A 21,480-nucleotide genomic window follows, 5' to 3' on the forward strand; every position below is an offset into this window, starting at 1 on the left:
GGAAACTTTTTTTTTTCTCAATAAAAAATTTAAAAAAATCTTTAAAAGAGAAAGTAAAATCATTACTATAAAATGCAAAGGCAAAGGGATTTATTTTAAAAATGTATATATTTTTATGTGCATGTGTGTATTTGAGTATGTGTTTGTGCACCATGTATGTAAGAGTATTTAAGGAGGCCAGAAGAGGGTGTTGGATCTCTTATAAGTGGAATACAGGTACTTCAGAGCTACCTGTCGTGCTGGGTACCAAGTAGTTTTCTGTAAGACCAGCAAACGCTGTAAACCATTGAGCCATCTCTCGAGCCCCTTGGTGGGTTCACTGTTTTTGTTTAACTTAATTAAATTTATTTATTTATTTGTGTGTGTGTGTGTGTGTGTGTGTGTGTGTATGTGTGTGTGGTGAAAGCAAAAGTGGGAAGGAAGTGGACCAGCTGGAAAAGGAGGAATGGGAAGTGAGGATGGGTATCTGTAACATGCAATGACATATGTGTCATAATGAAACCCATTTTTGGTATGGTATCTACGGAAATAAGTCTATCACAACTCTTGGACAAGACATAAAACATGACTTAAGCTAGGGTTTGCCCTTCCAAATGAAGTGGAACAAACTTGTGCACTCAGTAAGGAATGTTTATGAACAAGACCACCAAGTAGATGTCTAGTTTACTGTACTATTAAGGTGAATAAAACATTTTCAAGTGACACATTCTTCTCCTGTATTTCTAGCGATTGTGGATGATGAAAGACTGTCTGCGGAGGAGATGGATGAGAGGCGGAGGCAGAACATCGCCTATGAGTACCTGTGCCACCTGGAGGAAGCCAAGAGGTAGGATCCAGGTTCAGTCTGTCTGTGTATCCCTCTTCTTGGAGCTTAGCCTTGTGGTAAGATTGGGGTAAGATTCAGGAAACCAGAAACCAGAAGTTTCCTGAATGGGCCAACAATTCCAAAGAATTGTCAGGATCGTGGATGGCCAGGGAGACACTCTTACCCGTCACCCATAATTTAGATTTGGACACCCTGTCACGCCAGTGCCAGACCAGCATGGCAGAACTGACTTGGTTCATTCAGTCAGCCCTTGGTCACAGCTGGATGGATGGGCACGACACTCATCTGCGCATATGCAGGTAATAATTCAGCTGCAGTCTTTGGTAGCAGGATGTGAGATACCATTTTTGGTCATGGAGAATTGAGAGAGGTCACTGTCAAGGGGCCAGGGAGGCAGACCTTCCTTTTCCTTTTCTTAGAGCCTCCCAGGAAACTACAAAACAACTAATTAGATTATTTCAGACTCTACATCTCACTGGCTTGGATACAGGGCAACAGAAATAACTTAAACCTAATTTCTTTTCCCCAAGAGTGTCCTTGGGTGATCTTTTTGTGACCTCCTGCCCATGAAGATAAATGTTCAGTAAAACAATAGCCTATGTGACTGAGGTCCATGGGTCACTAAACGATGAAGCAGGTTTATGACAGCAATAACTTAACTTGTGGGTGTGTGGTCATTTGGCTATGGTCTCTATAAAATCACATCAACTCTTTTAGACTCTTTGGATTAAGTAAATGCTGGCTGGGTTCTCCTCAGAGAAAGTGAAGATAGAGAGTCCAAAGTGCAAATGCCTCCTTAGGACTCTGTCCTTTGGTGAGCCAGTGCTACCTGTTAGCATCTGATATTCTGCTTTGTGAGACAGGTGAACTAGGTGTTCTCTTACCTAACCGCCAATAAATACTCAGTGGTCATGGATGGTAATTATCACGGGTCACTGATAAGTAGTTGTCTCTAGAGCGAGAAATAAAAGGATTTTACTCGGTATTTTATAAAATACTAATCCATGGTTGAATTTGGCATTAGCATTGCTTTGCTGGGGGTTCTCAGTATTGTTTCATCTTTTAACAATGCCATGCAACTTTATGCTCTAATAATCAACTTTTAGGAAACTTAACATGCTTGTAAAGTCTGCATTTAGGCCAAAAGACACTAAGAGTCCTTGCCAGTGTAAGATTTTTGGACTCGCCAGGCGGTGGTGGCACGCGCCTTTAATCCTAGCACTTGGGAGGCAGAGGCAGGCGGATCTCTGTGAGTTCAAGACCAGCCTGGTCTACAAGAGCTAGTTCCAGGACAGTCTCCAAAACCACAGAGAATCCCTGTCTCAAAAAAAAAAAAAAAAAAAGATTGTTGGACTCACGCTCTTAGTCAAATTCTTGCTTAAGAAATAAGATAAATGAAGAGATTCTTAGGCGCCCGCTATAGAGATGGATACTTTGCATTGGTATGGATCTTGGTTTATTAATACAAATTTAAGGTTGGTTTTGTTATATGTATATTTCTCTTGATTATGGTACTGTGTTTGTGCAGCTCATTTAAAAGTGTAATGTATAATTAAGAAATATAGGTTAATAGATAATCATCTATAATAGTCAAGCTTATAGTCATGTTAGTTAGGTTTTCTAAATATATAGAGATATATTTCAGTTAGATAGGTATTCTTCAAATCTTTCAGAGACCTTCAGAATATGGCATTTAAAAGTTTTAAGAGATTAGAACTTTTCATGACAGTGAGACACATCTGCTCCTAGCAGCATCAATCTACTTCAAAAGGAAGATGGGCATTGAAGAGGCTCCTTATGGAGTTGGTTAGCCATTTGAGCAAGAAACTGCTCTTGCTTGGAATGCCTGATGGATTGAACATGCAGGAACTACAGAGAGGGGACTGCTAAACTTGCCTAAAGGTGAGATGGTCCTTTGGAGTTCCTGCTTCATGAAAGAGTCTGCCAGACATTCTGCAGGACACAGAAGAAAGTTGACTGGCAAACTTCCAATATAGGCTGAACTGTCTTTGAAATTTCCTGCTTCATGGAAAAGTCTGCTAGATACTATAAGCCTGTAGGCTGAAGATGGCTGCCTGCAATGTTACAGAAGAACTTTGGGTGACTGTCCAGGCAGCGAGATGTCTCTGTCAGTTTTTAGAGTTTTGGAAGTTGCTTATAATGCAGTTCCTGTTTACTTAGGAAATATTGTATCCTTCTGGAGTCTTTGATGGAGTTGAAGAATTGATAGTTATAGTTTTCCTTAGTTATGATAAAAGATAAAGTAGATATAAATATTGTAACTGTAATTCTTGCTTGGTACCTGCTTTGTTATATGTAAATTTACCATGTTAAAGTCAAAACCTTCCTTTTTATTTAAACAGAAAAGGGGAGGTGATGTGGGAGTCCCCTCTTTATGCTGTGAATATGATTGGTTAATTAATAAAGAAAACTGCCTTGGCCTGTTGATAGGGCAGAAATAGGTAGGCGGGAAAAACTAAGCTGAATGCTGGGAGAAAGGAGACAGAGTCAAAGAGAAGCCATGTAGCCCCACCGGAGATAGACCCCAGAACTTTACCCATTAAGCCACAGCCACGTGGCGATGCACAGATTACTAGAGATGGATTAAATTAAGATGTAAGAGTTAGCCAATAAAAAGTTAGAACTAATGGGCCAAGCAGTCTTTTAAATAATATAGTTTTGTGTGATTATCTCTGGAGTCTGGGAGGCTGATAATGAACAAGCAGCCTCCTGCAACAGGCGCCCAAATGTGATGTGCTCCCTGTGACACATCTGAGAATTGGTGAGAGGACTTTCCTTTTCTTTGCTGACATATGTTCCATACCCTAGGTGTGTGCTTCATTTTATACATAAGTGGGAAAGAGTGTGATATGGGAGAGAAGCATGACCCAGAGTTGGTAGACCTGATTTCCTGATCCCAGCTTGTGTGATGATGGGCAGGTTATCTAACCCAATGGGGAAGTCCCTTTTGCTCTGTAAATTGCATGGTAAAGACACTACTACCTGTTCTAGTTTCTTCCTGATTTATTTTTTTTAATCACTGAGAAAGAGGAAAGTATTCTGTGAATGCTGATCCAGGCCAGGCAGTTGCGTAAACATGGCTCTCTTTTCAGTGTGGTACAGTGGCAGAAATGAACCTTCAGAACTTGTTCTCCTCTGTAGTATTACTACAATTCATTAGTGATTTTTTTCTCTTTTTATCATAAAAATAATCCCGGATACTTTGAGGAAAACTTCTTTAGGAAGAATGTCTTTGAAATAATAGACTATAAGAATATAAAGTTTTCAGAGCTGGGGAGCTCAGTATCTCTTGCCATACATACAAGACCACCTGAGGTCAGATCCCAGGAAACCGAAGCTGGATATGGTCCACTCCAGGAGTGAGATGGGATGCTGAGCTAAAAGAGTCCTGGAAGCTCACAGACCAGTTTGCCTGGCATGCTCAGTGGTAAACAACACAAAACCCTGTCCCAAAGGAGAAGGTGAGGACCAACCCACAGGTTACCCTCTGACCTCTGTACCTGCTGAAATCCCACATTCATAGAAAAGCACACATATGCGTACCTACATGTACACAAGACTTTCTAAAATGGTTTATAGACTAATGAATGCCTGGCTAAGTTCAAGCTGCTGTTTTGTTGTTGTTTTTAATCAGAGGGTTTTATAAAGAAAGCACAGGTCATGGAGAGATGCTCTTGTAGAGAATCCGGGTTCTGTTTGCAGCCCTGACCTAGTGGATAACAACAACCACCTGTAACTCCAGTTCCGGGGCGGTGGGGGAATCCAATCCCTTCTTCTGGCCTTGGTGGGCACCAGGCATGTACATGGTACACAGGCATAACATGTAGCCAAAACATGTATGTAAAATAAAATTAAAAAGGAAGTACAAAGACAGTATATCTGATTAAGGACTTACAGTGTAAAAAGTTAAGATCCTCATTTTAAAATGGACAAACTGGACATGGTAGCACACATCTTTAATCCTTTCTTTTGGGAGTCAGAGCAAGCTGATGATCTGTGAGTTCAAAGCCATTCTGGTATACATAGAGAGTTCCAGGCCAGCCAGGGCTACACAATAAGACCCTGGCTCAAAACCAACAAACATACAAGCAAAGCCCACTAGGTTTTAAATGGACAAAAGTTGGGAATAGACTTCTCTGAAGCAGATAAACAAATGACCAGTAGAGGCGTGGTAAGATCTTCCACACTGGTTGCTAGGGACCTACAAATGGAAACAGTGAGCGTCCACTCTTATTACCAGCTGGAGCACAAGTGACAATTTATAACAAATGTCCCCAAAGATGTGCAGAATTTGGCACCTTGTGGATTGGTGGTTGGATTGTTAAATGGTGCTGCTACGTTAGAAATATCTGGCAGGTCTTTAAATTTTTAAGCATAGAGTTTCATTGTTGAGCACTGAGAAACCTATGTCTACACAAAAATGTATATCCAGACCATTATTTATATTAGTAAAAAGAAAAATATTAGCCCAAATCCATCCACAGTGAATTAATGAATAAACAAAATATAGCATGTCTGTGCAGTGCAATAAAATGCAGCTATAAAATGGGATGCACAGATTCATGTAACAATATTTATGAGCACCAAAGATATTAGAATAGACAAATCTGTGGAGGGGAAGGCTATTGGTAAGGCCTTGGGTCAGGGTGGGGGGGTTGTGAATGACTGATGATGGCCCTGGGATTTCCGTTAAGGATGATAAAAATGTTTTAAAATTGACCATGGTGATAGTGGCACAATTTTAAAAAAACATTTAATTATAGACTTTGAACTATCTGGTATGACAGTTATCTTTTTAAAAAAGTGATTGGAGCTCTTTTGAGGGTCCTCAGTGCAGCTCATAAAGCAGATGAGCTGGTCTTTAGCAGATACATTCCATCCAGGTACGATGGAATGGGTTTCTCACAGGCTGCAGTCATCTCATGGTTTCCAGTGGGGCACATCTGCTTCAAGCTGGTTTAGTGCTTTTGACAGGACTCAGTTCCTCACGTTGAGCCAAGGACCCAGGTTCCTATGTGCTGGTGGTTGGAGCCTTTCCTTCTCTCAGTCGCCAGGCACTGGGGTGCAGCTAGCAAGCATCTTCTGCCTCAGTGAGTGTGTAAGAGCGCAAGAAGGAAAGCAGGGTAGTCTATAACCTATTTTCAGATCCTTTCTGGTGTATCTTACTGATGAGAACCAAGGCCATGTTCAGAGTGAGGGAAATGAACAGGGCTGTGAATCCAAGGAAACCTGGTGGGGTGGGGGCACCCGGAAAGCTACATCCCCGCCAGGTGCTCTTCTTCGCTACCGATCACAGAACTGATCCATTTAGCTGGAGACTGAAAGGGTGGATCCTTTTGTTACTGACAGACATCCAGCCAGGAGTTGGTTGATGTCTTGGTCTCATGGTTGTGATACTAAGATCATCACTGCCTTGGTTCATTTTTTAAAATTTTGAGAGTTTTTGTTGTTTTCGTTGTAGGAGTGAGAGCCCAAGACCTGTCTTCCACGCTACAGATGCTCTTTCCCACTGAGCCACACTCCCAGCCCCGAGCTAGTTCACCCTTATGTCTTATAACTTAAGACTAAATAGACTTCTAAGTTTTCTTTTCAGATCCCCTGCTTCTTTACCGGCTTTGTGGGTCACATTTTGCTGACACAGAACTGGGCAGCCTGTGCTGCTCCTATGGGCTGTGGAAGGTCCTTGCCGATGCCAGAAATCCCACTGTTTGGAAAAGTCACTCCCTTTATTTAAAGAATTAGTGCTGCTGAGCGCTCCTTACTCATTTATGTAAAATATATTTTGAGTCATGAAAATGAGTGCATTTTAAGAAAATCAATCCTTTGTTGGGGACAACTATAAAAAACTTGAGACTGAGGGTTCAGTTTGGGAGAACTCCAGGCTGCAGAAGGAAATCCAACTGGGGCCGTTATGAAGGTCAGAGGACAGGAGAAGAAGTCTTGGCAAGAAATGGACAGGGAATTTGGACATTACAGTTGAGCGCTCAGTTATGAATGGAGCCACTATTGTGTTAAGGAAGGTCTCTGTGGTATCTTATTTCTTTTTTAAGGAAGAAGAAAATGCACACACAAATTTTGCGATGCTTACTCTTTTTCTGCTCTGAGTTTAAATATTGGGGGCGGGGGAGTCTTCTCTTGGTGAAGGCCTTGTTTAGAAATATTGTCTTTATAGAGCTAGGTGTGGCCAAGTTGTTCCCTGTATGCCTAAGCCTGGGGTGGGCTTTTGTTTTTAAATGTGCCCTGGAAACAAAACAACACTTGAGTGTGAGTGCTTTTGTGTCCTGTTTACAATTCAGAAGCCGAAAGGGCACTTTGTTGATTAAATCAAGTCTTAAGTGCTAACCTGATCTAGCAGTGGGCTAGAGAATATAGAATCACACACTCAAAGAGACACACTTTAAATGTCTAAGCAAGTAAAAGCCACAAGTGTGGTTTTGGCATGCAATGAGTAATTTACTTACAAAGAAAAAGTCACGCCTGGGCAATAGGCTCTACTGAATTCACAGACTCCACTGAATTCCCCCTTCATGCGTGGGCCTCTTTGCCCTTATTCTTAAGGACACCGTAACCTTGGATGCCTTCGTAAGCACAGCTAATAAAACTTCAGGATTTGGAGGGTGATACCTTGGCATACAGTTTATTGAGAGACTTGTTGCTCTATATATTATTTTAAGGAATTTCTTAGTTGTATTTGCAGCCCATAAACGGCTTTCTTGTTTCAATAGCAGCTGCTTCTCTCCCCTACTTTTTCCCTCCAGCTGTTACCTCAGATGTGATGAGGGAAAGGAATAGAACATGGGGTTACTCTGTGTAGCAGCAGGTGGAATAGGAAGGGTGGTCAGTCCGCAGCAAGGGTCCCTCTCAGGGCTGGCTGCCAGGTGGCAGGAGGGCCTGCTGCCAGGATCACTGACCTGTTGGAGGGCTGTTTTCCAACCCGTTTGCTTTGGCAGCCCCATGTAGCAGGGTTCTACCCTTCCTGGCACACTAGAGCTAGGTACATCCTAGTAATATGAATAGTCTTTTAGAAGATAGGACTCAGTTGAGAAACTTGGAAAAGAGTGAGACGTGGTCTTAGAGGGCATCTTCATGGGACGAAAGGAGGCAGGATGCTGGCCCGCCCTGCTATCAGCCTGCGGTACTTAGGGCAGAAGTAGAGGCGTTGATGCTGAGGTCCAGCTGGGTGGTGACTAGCGGGAGGTACTATGGAGTTGCAGTTGAAGGAAGGAGTAGCAATTAAGGATGTAAAGGAAGAAGCCATGGGATTTGAGAGGACTGAGTGTGGGCAGTAGAGGACATTGGGAAATTGCATGCTTGACAGATTTGTGACTCAGGGGACTTTGCTTTGTGATCTCTACCTGCTAAGCCTGGCCATGGGAGACTTCTTCGGAAGGGTTTTTTTGGTTTTAGTCCACATGTTGTGTGTTCTAGCTACGGCTGTTTGTATGTTCATGCTAATCATCTCAAGCCATGGACAAGTTAAACAACTGATATTTGACTCTAGGGTTTGTATTTGTTTCTTTGGCTCTTCAAAGTTGGAGGCCTGGGAGGGGCTTGAAACTTTCCATGGTCTCTAATGTTTTTTACAAACAAGGGGTCACATGACTGACTCTTATTCACAAGACACCATACTCTGAGCAGTCACCCCACATGGCCTCAAGTCTCCCTGCCATCCTGGGGAGATGGGCAAGCCTCAGTTTATAGATGAAGACACCAAGTCCTGGAAAGACTTTAGTATTTGTTCAATGTTACAGTCAACAAGCCACGGAAAGGTGTTATAACCAGGTCTATCTGATGTTAACTGTATATATTAAAACATAAAATATTGCTGCTCTTTTTCTTTCCTTCTCTCTTCCTTCCTTCTTTCCTTCCTTCCTTTTTATTTTATTTATTTTCTTGGAGTCATGATATTGCTGTTTTACCAACGCTGACCTTAAGTTTGCAATATAGTCCCCGCTGACTTGTAACTTGGTATCCTCCCGCTTTAGTCCCTAAAGTACTGAGATTCCAGATATTCATGAGCATACCTGACTCCTACTACTTGGTGATGTAAGTTCATATTGGTCTGGGATTTTATTCTTCATGGGTTCTTTCCAGCTCTTGATAAAAGCATTTATCTAATTATTCTTTATCAAGAAGAACTTGAGAGTTGATATGTGGTAAGAACCTGAATGTTTAGAGAAGTGGCAGAGAAATGACCAGTGACCTCCTCGCTCTCCTTACTTAATCCCAAAGGGCCAAAAGTCTTTCTAAGCCCCACCTTACTACTTCCCCCCCCCCTCTCTCTCTGTCTCTCTCTCTCTCTCTCTCCCTCTCTCCCTCTCCCCCTCCCCTTCCCCTCCCCCCCCCTCTGTCTCTCTCTCTCTCTCTCTCTGGTCCTCCAAAACCTCTCTGACTAATTTTGGTCAGTTAGTTGCTTGCTCCGCCCTCTGATTCAAACTTAATGGCAGTCTCAGGAGAGTCAGAGTATGATCAAAACATCCTATAATACTTGAAGGTTTCTTACTTCTTAAATTCAGAGATTAGCATCATTGCCCATTTAGGGTTCTCTCTCTCCCTGTCTCTCTCTCCCGTTCCCTTCATCCCTCCCTTTTTCTGTTGCTTCTGTTATTTGTTTCTCTCTCTATCATAGCCCATGCTGGCCTTGACTTTGTGATCTTTATGCCTCAGTATCCTGAAGACATTTTTAGTGTCCTGAGTGTTGGGATTACAAGCATGTGCCACTACTTACTCTTGGTTCAGTTTTGTTCTGACTAGTAAGTACAGTCGGCATCCGTTCACTGTGGAGGGTTTTACCTCATATGTGGCTTCTTTCTCCTCCTCCCCATCTCTTAGTTTCTACAACCTGTTTACAGGCATTTTTCAGTTTTCTGTGCTGCAGACTGTCCCCTCCTCATTCAAGAGAGTCTTCATTCATGGCTATTCTTGGTTAGGTCTGGTTTTCTCACTCAGCCCATCAGTCATCTTGGTTCTGCCTCTATTGTGACTGGCTTCACAGTGTGCTTGGCTTTTTGTTGCGACATCAAAAGGTATGAATAGCAAACACCGCTGCAGCCTCTTCCTTCCTGTGTGAACCAGATGCTGCCTCATGCTGCGATGCTTAAAACTCATAAGACAATGTCTTCATTCACAGCGCAGGCTCCAAGGGGAGCTGCTGGGGGAGGACTGACTATTAAGGGGCCAGGCCTCATGCCTTCTATCTCAGAAGGGCTGCAAGATGTCAAGTGGCCTTTGCTTGTGTTCTCAGTATGAGTACTGTGTTCCTCAGATGGTGCCAGATCTCCATTCCTCATGCAGAGCACCTAGACTCAGGGGAGTTCATAAGATCCCACGGTTGCTTCAGTGGTAGGTTTAGGCTGAGGAAAATGTCTTCTGGCTGTTTGACCATGCACTTTTGCTCTGTTAGTCTCTCTACATCATATTAACAGGAAAATATTAGTTAAACAGCTCAACGGTGAAAAGGGATATTGCATTTATTTGATTAATTCGATTTAAGTTCTTAGTTTGATGCTGAATTCCTAGTATGGGGAGTTAGCTGTGTGTATTATGTCTTTGTCATTTGTCTTTTTTTGCTGACAGACTTAAATCCATTTAGGTGTTAGAACAGGAGTCTAAAAATTAATATCTCTAGTTATTTCAAACTCTCTCCCATTGAGTCTTGCCTGGATTGGTTTAAATATCCCTTAATTTTTTTTCCTGTCATATAATTTGTAATACATTCTTTTGGCTGCCTTTGGAGTTTTCCCTGGCATATGGTAAGGCAGCTACATCATTTGTGAAAAGAAATTTATGGCAGTATCTTAGGGTTTCTATTGCTGTGAAGAGACACCATGACCACAACTTAGAAAGGAAACATCTAATTGGGTAGCTTACAGTTCAGAGATTCAGCCCATTATCATCATGGTGGGACATGACAGCCTGTAGACAGACATAGTGCTGGAGAGGTAGCTGAGAGTTTATATCTTTCATAGGCAACAGGAAGTGGTCTGAGACACTTGGCAGTATCTTGAGCATAGGATTCTTCAAAGCCCACCCTCATAATGACACACTTCCTCTAAAAAGTCCACACCTACTTCAACAAGGCCACACCTCCCATTAGTGCCCCTCCCATTTGGGGTCATTTTTTTTTTCAAACCACCACAGGAGGTGATCCCTAAATCAGTTACATCCTGCATTAAGGTTACATGGATGCTTAGAGTTTGATGGTATATTATAGCAGATGGTATAAATGTAGTTTTCAGGAGTGGATCCATGGAATCTGTCTGTCTATCCATCTGTCTGTCTGCCTGCCTGCCTACCTACCTACCAACTTTTGTTTGGTTTTGTTTTTTGGTTTTTCGAAACAGGGTTTCTCTGTGTAGCCCTGGCTAGCCTGAAACCCACTCTGTAGACCAGGCTGGCCTCAAACTCACAGAGATCCACCTGCCTCTGCCTCCAGAGTGCTGGCGTGCACCAATGTTGCCCAGCTAGGAGGCTATATTTTAATAAATTTCTCAGGTGAATTTTGATGCCACCTGAAGTTTGAGGATTGTGCTTTTGAGAGTGAACACAGAAGCACCTTGTTGCTTCCAGATTTTCTACCTGACTTTGACCCAAAGAATAGAGAATTCCTCCTTACTTTGGGATGGCAGGAGAGAGGCAGGGCATTGAAGGCACACTGACGGGATGGGAAGGTGATGGAATAAGAAGCAGAAGGGCTTCAATCAGGATGGACAGAAAGTTAGAGCAGCTCTGAGGAGACTACTGAGTTTTAAGTTTTCTTTGCAAAGCCAATCACCAGGTTCGTGTAACTTTCCTTAACAATGTAAGGGGAAATGAATGAGGTAGCTAGGCCTCAGGATCAATATGATAACTCTGACAAAGTCCTAGTACACCAAAACTCCACGGTGTTAATGTAAACATCACTGAAATTAGGCAGCTATCTGGCTACAGAGGCGAGTGAAGCCAGAATGGGTAAGAGGGGGACAAGGTGATGAGGATGAAGGGCAGGATCGCTAAGAACAAGAAAGTGGAGACCAGTAAACAGAGGCTGTAGCCCGAGATTTGGAAGCCTGTAATGCAAAGGTGGAGTATTTCCAGGTAGTGATAAAGTCCAAGGTGTGGTGGAGCCGATGTGGAGGTGAGAGGGAAGGAGGAAATCTCCCAGCTAGGCCCACGGGTGCTGCCAAGGCCATCCACCCTCTGAAAACCCCCAGGCAGAAGTAGACCTGGAAGGAACACAATTACAGTGGCAAGAAAGGAAAGTGCAGAAGTTCAGATTGGGATCGACAGTTACTAGTCAGTCAGTCAGTCCTGAATGCAGGCAGTGTGCTCTAGGAGAATGCTGGGGAAGACAATGATGTCTGTGCTTCAGTCCTGTGGGTCAAAGGATTTGGGGACCAACAGCCTCTGAGGTGGGTTGAAGTGCTATTATGCAGGGAAAGCTAAGTCTATTAAGTAGGCAGAGCAAGCTTAAACAATTGAAAATGACAGTTGTATATTTGTACAGATCGGGGGTTACAGAGGCACTTGGGTAGGAGTTGGTAGCTTTTGAGAGGGACTAAGAAGGCCACATGAGTGTATGTAGAAGAGGCGTGGGTCAGCTTTTCTCCTGGAGTTAAGTTAGAGGCGGAAACCATCCCAAAACAAGTTTAGTTGGGTGACTGCAAGCCCAGCTCTAAGGAGCAAAGGGAGAAGGTCTCCATGTTAACAGGCTGATCCGGAAGAGTTTAATGAACTGGTCTGGAGGGAAGGGACCAGCGTCTATTGCTCACACTGTCTCATGTCCCAGTTTTCTGACCCATAATAGATGAAAAGCATGAAGGATTCGCTTCCTTCAAGGTGAGGGTCTCATCAGATGCCTATCTTCCAAATGTATAACAACTCATCAGCTGGGGCATATACTTTCAATAAATGTTTGTGAAACTTCATGATCCAGAGTTAAAATCTGTGTGTGTGTGTGTATGCATTTGTATATGCACATATGCATGTAGATGCACTGCACATGTGTGTAGTGGACAGGGGTCAACATGAAATTTGGGGGTCGTACGCACATCATAGTGATGTCGTGATGCCTCTCCAGGTATAGATTCTGGAGAACTGGGTGCGCGTATCCATGGAAGCAGTATGTCTGGGAGCCACGCTGCATGTGCATTCTGAAATAAATTTTTCAGAGGCCCTCTGAGCATAGCGTCCTTCCTGGTCCTTGACCAGCACTGAACTGAAGTCAGATCAGAGCCTCTCTCATTGTGAAGCAAACAGATTTGAGGATGTGTAAGCATACACAATAAATTGCTTGTGCTCAGATATCTAACTGCTGGGTCAAAGAATGAAATCAGTTTATTGACATGGTATGGAATGTTTCTGTTGGCTTTGGAAAATGAGTGAAAAGGAGTGGATGGAGTATTGTTTCCTTCTTCCTGTGGGTCTCCCAGGCTGAGTTATAGATGGGGGGAACAAATGGGAAAGGCACAGACTCAGCCGAGTCTAGAAGGAAGAGGAGCTTCGGCTTTCCTGTGTCATACGTATACAGGTTCAGATATTCTGACTCCCCCCACTCCCTGTGAGTTGTCTCATCTTCCTAAATGACCTTGCCAGCCCCCCGCCTTCTTTAGGGATTTTTTTTTTTTTGGTACAGAAGTAAGTTACTATGGCCTTGACTGAGACCATAAGAGAATTTATTGCAAACACACAGTGCATGGCCAACTTACCTGCTGTGCCGCTGAAACAAAACTCCTGAGTCTGGATGATGAAGTCCAAATCAAGGGACCAGCAGGCTTGGTGTCTGTGAGGGCCCAGATCCATCTTCAAGGTGATATTCATAAAGAAGTGATCTAAAGTCACATCTGGGTCAACAGGTACCTTTCTTGGCAGCAAACCTATGTCCCCTTTGTCCTTTTCTTTTAATAAAGGGCTCAGTGATGCACTGTGACCAACTTGAGCATTTCCTTTTAGACCTGGTGGAATTTGATAAGATACGTCCTCACTACTTAATTTCTTGAGGGCGGTACTGGAGCAGGGAGGAGGGTAGTGCCAACTTACACACCAACTTTTATTCACAGGAAGAGCAAGGCTCGATTATTCACTCTGTATCTTTGCAGAAACGATGGAAAATAGGGTTATCAGAGCAGTGTTAGGCAAATGACATGATCTGGCACCGTGTTTTATCTGGCCTTGATTACAAGGTATGGCGTCTGTAGGCTGACTTTGTTCTTTTCAAACCATGGGTGAAGCCTGGAAGATTTCTTTCTTGGTTCTCTGAGGAGTTGTGTGATCTTGAAGAGAGCAGTCTTGAAGCACCAATGACCACTTTATGACATGGGCCCAAGAATACATACCTGCCCCAGGTAGCTATGTTGCAGCATCATGATGTGACTTCCAGGCCAGGACTCCAGCGGTATGTTGGTGTAAAGTGTACCCGGTGGTAACAGAAGAAAGGGACTCGTAAGCTCCAGTGTTTAGTATAAAAACATTGTCAGTAGTAGGAACAGCTGTGAATCAGGCATCCCGGCTTAATTAGAGCCCAAGAATCTGCACCTTCAGCTGCTTTTTATTGGTGCCGTTTGCACATTTGCTTCTGTCTAGCACAAATATAGGTGGGGTGGGTTTATGAAGGGAGGGAGGAGAATATTGGGACATCCTACAATTACAATCTTCCTTCTGTAAACAGTGCTTCTCGACACTGGGTACAGGACTCTCATGGCACCAAGAGAGAAGGAAGTATTTGTTTAGACCTGGAAGTCCATGCAAAAGGTTAATTATACCTTTTCATGGTAAAATATCTATCAAGGAAATTCTCAGACCAAATAATAGGAAATTCCGCTCAAGATAAAGTCCTTACTGCCAAGATTATCAGCTCCTTCAGGAAGGAACGTGAGATGATTGAAAAGAGGTGGCTCGTTGCCCTAACGTAGGCAGAGCTGCAAGCTGGTCACAGCTGCCACAGGTAACCTGGGTAGCAGTAGCAGGGCTTCTTAGAGCCAGGAGCATCAAGGTGGCGAGTTTCCCTTCTGAATATCTGGAACACATGGACAGCCACCGTATCTGAATTTTTATAAAGCTCATTTGTGTTTAAGTCTTCACTCATGCATGGTGGGCTGTGTGTGCCTGCTTTTGCCCAGCCTACTCCTCAGATTTTTGTCCCATTGTCCTTGGCTCCATAACCCTGCTCTTCAGCACGGTCTCTGCAAAGGCTTCAGTAAATATCTCCTTAGCTCCCAGAAGCTGTGGGAGCAGAGGAATAGGTGGCTGAGGATCTGGTGAATAGCTTTTTCCTCCTCCCAAGAATCTTCCAGCTTCAGGAACTGTGAATGCTTAATTTGTTTCTCTTTTGCTTTTTGCTATGTCTTGATTAGTTCTTTGAGAATCTCATGCAATGCATTTTGACCATACTCAAATCTCCCCCAACTCCTCCCAGATCTACCCTCCTTTCTCTACCCACCTAACTCTGTCTTGTCTCTGTCTTTTTAAAAACTCATTAAATCCAACTTGTGATGCCCATACACTCTTGGATATATATGGTTTTCCACTAGAGCACAATCAACATATAACAGGGCCATGCCCTTAAAGAGAGCTGTTTCCCCTCTCCTACAAGCTACTGATTGCCAATACTCTTCAAGGAGGCATGCCCCTCCCCCTGCCATGCTGGTATTTGTCTGCTTGAGTTTGTACAGAGCTTACACATATTGCCACAACTGCTGTGAGTTCAGATGTGCACCTGCCCTGCTGTGTCCAGAAGATCCCATTTCCTTGTAGTCACCCGCCACTTCTGCCTCTTACCAGCTTTGCTCTCCATCTTCTGCAATACTCCCCAAGCCTTGGGAAGAGAGGTGTGACAGAGACATTCCAATCGGTGGTGAGCATTTTGCAGGCTCTTCTCTACATCTTGACCAGTGTGGCCTCTGCCAGGCAATAGCCTCTAATGTTTGGGGGGGGGGGGGGATCACTGGGACTTGATTGCCAAGTAACTCCAAAAGAGTTAACCCATTCCTGCCAATGGGCTTTTTGTCAGCCCGTGGAATAGCCTGTGGAATGTTGGCTCCTCACAGGGTAACTCCACTCAAATTCTTTTTACATACGCATATCTTTTAGGAAGCTTCTATGGTAGTAAGTTGAGTAAGTTTTTCAAAACTTCTTTCGCATTAATTATTCTTCCTGTCTTCTTCCCTCTACTGTATTCTTCTCTCTCCTCTCCCACCCCAATTTAACCTAACGTCATTATCCTCCTGAGCCCATTTATACCACTGTTTCTATCTCCCTTCCTTTGGGAGCACACCCTCCCGCCGTGGCTCTTGTTAATTTCCTGACCTGTGTGGTATTCTGAAAGGAGCATACATATTTGAAGATCCAGTGAGCGAGAGAAGAACACGGGCCTGGGTTACTACGCTCAGAATAACTATTTCCATCCACTATTTCTCCATCTGTCTATCTGTGAATCTCCTAGCTAGGTTTTTCTTAACAGCTGAGTAGTGCTTTATCTTCTCTCCATATCCTATAAATCTTTGGATTTTTAGCAGCTGAATAACGTGGATGTTTTATTTAAAGTATTAAACTAGCTGCTGTAGTTTGGGCAGAGAGTGGAAGCCTGCCTGACTTTGGGGGAAGGACTGTGGGTTGTTTGAGGTCCGAGACTATCTCATTGAGCATAGTTTTTCCTTCCACCACTTATGGGACATCTGAGTTCCAGAAGGTTCTCAGGAACTATGTGGTGGGCAGGACTCAATCTGTCAGGGGCCCCAGACACTTTATTGTTAGGTTCTTTCCTTCCCCAAAATGTGCATCTGAGCCGTGTCCCAAAGAAAAGAGCAAAGCAAGATTTCAAAGTCCCCAAAAAGAGCAACAGTGGCAAGCGCTACCTAGGCTTCTGGGGGTGGTTTTACATGGGTGCCAGGCCCTTGTCAGGTGACCCAGAATCCTCTAGTCCAGCTGTTGTACATGTGTAGGCGGGGCTCTTGTTGCTAGGAGGAGCTCTGGAAAGCCCCTCTCATGAGTAGGATTGTCTGGGTACCAAGTGGTTTCTGTCAACTTGATGCTTTCCCCCCCAATTCCAATATCCAGTGTTCATTCCTCCTGTTCTTCCTTTATGGAATGTTTATCATTTTTAAATAGAAACCATTGCCGGACGGTGGTGGCGCACGCCTTTAATCCCAGCACTCGGGAGGCAGAGACAGGCGGATCTCTGTGAGTTCGAGGCCAGCCTGGTATACAAGAGCTAGTTCCAGGACAGGAACCAAAAAGCTACGGAGAAACCCTGTCTCGAAAAATCAAAAAAAATTAATAATAATAATAATAATAATAAAATAAATAAATAAATAGAAACCACCTCTCTGTGTAGCATAGTCCCTATGGGCGGGGGTGTCTCATGTCTTCAGGATCATAGAAAAGGAACCAAAATTGGCAGTCTGAACTGCTAGGAAGGTCCCAGAATGCTCTCCTTGGCCTCCGTTTATTCCACACGAATCCCTAGTGTGAACTGAATGAGCTGACAGATGTGCACTGCGAGGAGAACCTGTTCCTTAGAACTTCCGGGTGGGCAGGAGTGATCTTCTGCATTGATCTATATTGTATTTTTGAGATAGGTTTCACCGTACAGCCCAGATGGGTCTCAACATCACCACCCTCTCACCTTAGTCCTCTGAGCGCTTGGGCTTATAGGACTGTACTACTGTGTTTAACTTCCAATTAATTATATTTTAGATGTTTGATATATTTAAAAACTCAGTTTGCCTTTGTGGCTTAATTTGGAGTTTCTCACATCCTATTATCAACGATTCCCCAACACATACGCTCATTCTGGTTTTAATTTCTGTGAAAACTTAGTCCTTCGTGTTTGGATTCACCTTTTTTTACCCTTAAAAAGGAAGCCAAGGCCCAATTAACAAGAGTTGCTATGGCAACTGTGGTGCTTTGAGCCTGTGTACTAATGCAAATATGTTCAATAAGTTTGAGCAGTAGATTTCCTTCAGAACGCAGAGGAAGAATTGACTTCGGCATAAAGATATCCACCAAACCTTCAAGAAAAGAGTTGCCAGGGACTAAAAATATACAAGGTTTATAGCTTGTATAACTTGCCATGGACATTTTTAGCCATCTTTAAAATAAAATCAGTCTCATTTAGTTACATAAATATTATCACCTTAGATTTTGCTTGATCTATACAGCATGGATTTAAAATTCTGCCTAGTTCACTTCCTCCTACTCCCTTATATGATTTTACCCATTGATTGGCTTACAATATTAATTATAGTTCAGGCTTCAGGCTTGCATTAATATTCTACTTGAGGTTGAAATAAATTCGTTCTCTTCTTTGACACATGCATTTCATACCCTGAGGCACAATTATTGACAAAAAATGGCATTAACTAAGTATTCCTATAAACCCACTCGCTGATTAGGTCCAAGTTTCCAAATCAAGTATGGATTACTTTGTAAGTTCTTCTGTAGGCTTACCCCCTCAAAAACTATTTTTCTCCTTTGTTCTTGTTTCCCACACTGAGTGCGTTTCTCACTATCACTAACCCAGATCTAGCTAGACTATAAGATATCTAGCTGCTTATTTAGTCGCTGCCAGTTATCACAACAGGGTGTTCCCTGTCCAACACTGTCACTTTTGATGGTCTACTCACTGATTGATAGCTCCATGTGCTTATTGGTATTTAGTTTGCCAGTTTGAATAAGGGGTACAGATAGGATTGCTCCAAGACAAAAGTCAAACTATTAGTATCAGTATTTCCTCCCTTCCCTTTCTCTCTTCTTTCGTCCCTCCCTTTCCCCCTTCCCTCTCCTTTTCTCCTCTTAGGCAATATTTGCAGACTAGAACATCGGGTCTTCCTTCTATGGTGGTGTTACTGCTGTAGGGTACAGCCTCCCTCAAGAACAGGAAGCCCAAACTGCACTGAAGCCCTTTAGAAAAGGTCGCTGGGTTCGCAGGTATACACGACCGTGTCCAGTCTCACTAGTTAAATTTCTGTCACCTCCATCAGGTTCTGGAGCTTTATATAGTTCAAAGATAGTCCAGTGTGTGTGTGTGTGTGTGTGTGTGTGTGTGTGTGTGTGTGTGTCCGTGTGTGTGTCCAGCTTCCTTTTCTAACCACCATGCTGTGAGATTCACTCACGGTGCTGCAGCACTGTTCAGTAGTTTGCTCTTTATTGTTGTTCATTCTTTGAAATGGAACCGAGGGCCTCCTAAGTGATCTGGTCAACTTGGGTTGTTTCCTGTCATTTGGGATTATTGTAAGTAAAGCATGCATGTACGTGTGTGTGTGTGTGTGTGTGTGTGTGTGTGTGTGTATGTGTTGAGGACTGAACCCAGGCCTTCACCCCTGCTAGGCAGACACTCTCCCATTGAGCTGTAAGTCCTTTATATAAAACTTTTATCAACAAAGAAACCTACAGTCTTGTGTTCTGGGCCTGACTCCTGTGTTTGAGCCTGCTTCTTGGGCTCTGAAAGTATTCCCTGCTGGTTAAGATGACCTCTCACCTTTTGCCTTTACCTCCTTTTTCTCCTTCTCTTGTGTTTTGACGTCAGTAGCTTTTCTTGAGAAACATCGAATTGATTAAGCTATGGTTTTCATAAAAATTGTTCTGGCTCCAGCTTCTCATTTCCCTGTCGCCCCCACGGCCACAGGCACTCCGAGTACACACCGCACACACACACCAGGCACTGCACCACCCACCTTCCAGATGAATCACACTGAAGGGGGATTTGCTAATCCGGCAGCAGGGGTATTTCTATGCTCTTGACACACTGGGTGAGGAAGAGTATTACACTCAGCCCACTGGATGTTTTCCACGTGTGCCTCAGCCTACAGGGCTGGGTGGAAGTGTCCAGTCACTGTAGCTGGTGGTTTCCATTGAAGTGGAAATCACCTCACGCAGCCTCTCATTCTTCCCCATTTCCCTGGAAGAAGACACTGGTTAGCTTGCCAGCATCGATGAGAACTTTCTCCCTCCCCTTTTACTGTTTTAGTATTCAGCGAGATTGAAGATGATTCACCAAGACATGCCAGCCCTACTGCCGAAGCACTTTGCTCACAACCGAAGCCAGTTTGGTCATTTGAACAGTGAGGTGTTGGTGGTGGCTTTTAGAAGATAACTTTGTATTGTTAATCCCACCAGTCGAGAATAAGACCACTACCACAGTTTAAAGCCAGATTTGAAGCAAGCTTTAATTAAATATTGGCCAAGTGGATGGGCTCTGGCCATATCCAAATGCAGGTTCCCAAGAAAATGACCCAGCCTCACAGTGTGTAGCTGCTTAAGAAGGAAAACCCATAATTCATTGCATTTCCCATCAGGTCCAATCTGGGACAAGCATACATCCCGATGGACCTCCAGCCTGTGACCCTCCCTCCCACATGGGATCAAGTACATCTGGTGCAGATAGGCCACACAAACTTGTTTAGGGGAACGAAAATGTAGCTCGTTATCTCCCATAAACAATAGCGCCCGGCCTTTCAGGAACTCTCTGTCCTTGGGCAAGGGGCTTGCAGATTAGAGACATTTTTGTTTCATGAGTCTCTTAGGCATAGTAATTAAAACTTAAGATGTAACTTCAGCTCTCACCGTATCTGAGCTTCGTTCTCAAGTCTCTAAGCCACCGTTACCAGTTTTCTGTTTTCTCTCATCTACCAATGAACAACCTGAAGCCATCCATCAAGTAATGCCTTGAATCTAAAAATAACCATGTTTGGAGTGCTTTTCCGAGAGTATTAGGACTTGTAAGCCCTGAGGTAGATAGGGAGGGAGGGAGAGACTCAATATGAATTACATAAAACCTCAAAGTTCAGAAGTGGGGCAGCATGGAAAGGTGGGGGCCTAAGGCAGAAATGTGACCATAAGAAAAAGCCATTCTCTCGTGCTGTTCCTGCAGTGCTCTGTGCAGTGCATGTAGCCATTCTCTTGCTGCTGTTCCTGCAGTGCTCTGTGCAGTGCATGTAGCCATTCTCTCCTGCTGTTCCCACAGTGCTCTGTGCAGTGCATGTAGCCATTCTCTCGTGCTGTTCCTGCAGTGCTCTGTACAGTGCATGTAGCCATTCTCTCCTGCTGTTCCCACAGTGCTCTGTGCAGTGCATGTAGCCATTCTCTCGTGCTGTTCCTGCAGTGCTCTGTGCAGTGCATGTAGCCATTCTCTCGTGCTGTTCCTGCAGTGCTCTGTGCAGTGCATGTAGCCATTCTCTCGTGCTGTTCCCACAGTGCTCTGTGCAGTGCATGTAGATATTCTTTCCTGCTGTTCCTGCAGTGCTCTGTGCAGTGCATGTAGCCATTCTCTCCTGCTGTTCTTGCAGTGCTCTGTGCAGTGCATGTAGCCATTCTCTCGTGCTGTTCCCACAGTGCTCTGTGCAGTGCATGTAGCCATTCTCTCCTGCTGTTCCTGCAGTGCTCTGTGCAGTGCATGTAGCCATTCTCTCGTGCTGTTTCCGCAGTGCTCTGTGCAGTGCATGTAGCCATTCTCTCGTGCTCTTCCTGCAGTGTTCTGTGCAGTGCATGTAGCCATTCTCTCGTGCTGTTCCCACAGTGCTCTGTGCAGTGCATGTAGCCATTCTCTCCTGCTGTTCCTGCAGTGTTCTGTGCAGTGCATGTAGCCATTCTCTCGTGCTGTTCCCACAGTGCTCTGTGCAGTGCATGTAGCCATTCTCTCCTGCTGTTCCTGCAGTGCT

General features: G+C 43.9%; 1 protein-coding gene across 1 annotated transcript in view; it reads left to right on the forward strand.

Moving 5' to 3' along the window:
• The window catches only part of Iqgap2 (IQ motif containing GTPase activating protein 2), a 283,844-nt gene that overhangs the window by 52,580 nt on the left and 209,784 nt on the right, over window positions 1–21,480 (forward strand). Inside the window, exon 2 of the mRNA XM_041663248.1 lies at window positions 727–826. Within this exon, the coding sequence (XP_041519182.1) occupies window positions 727–826 (100 nt within the window). The remainder of the gene's footprint in view (window positions 1–726; window positions 827–21,480) is intronic.

The sequence above is a fragment of the Microtus oregoni genome, unplaced genomic scaffold (assembly GCF_018167655.1).
Source record: "Microtus oregoni isolate MIOR12 unplaced genomic scaffold, Mior012 000014F_ref0000157, whole genome shotgun sequence".
Classification (NCBI taxonomy): domain Eukaryota; kingdom Metazoa; phylum Chordata; class Mammalia; order Rodentia; family Cricetidae; genus Microtus; species Microtus oregoni.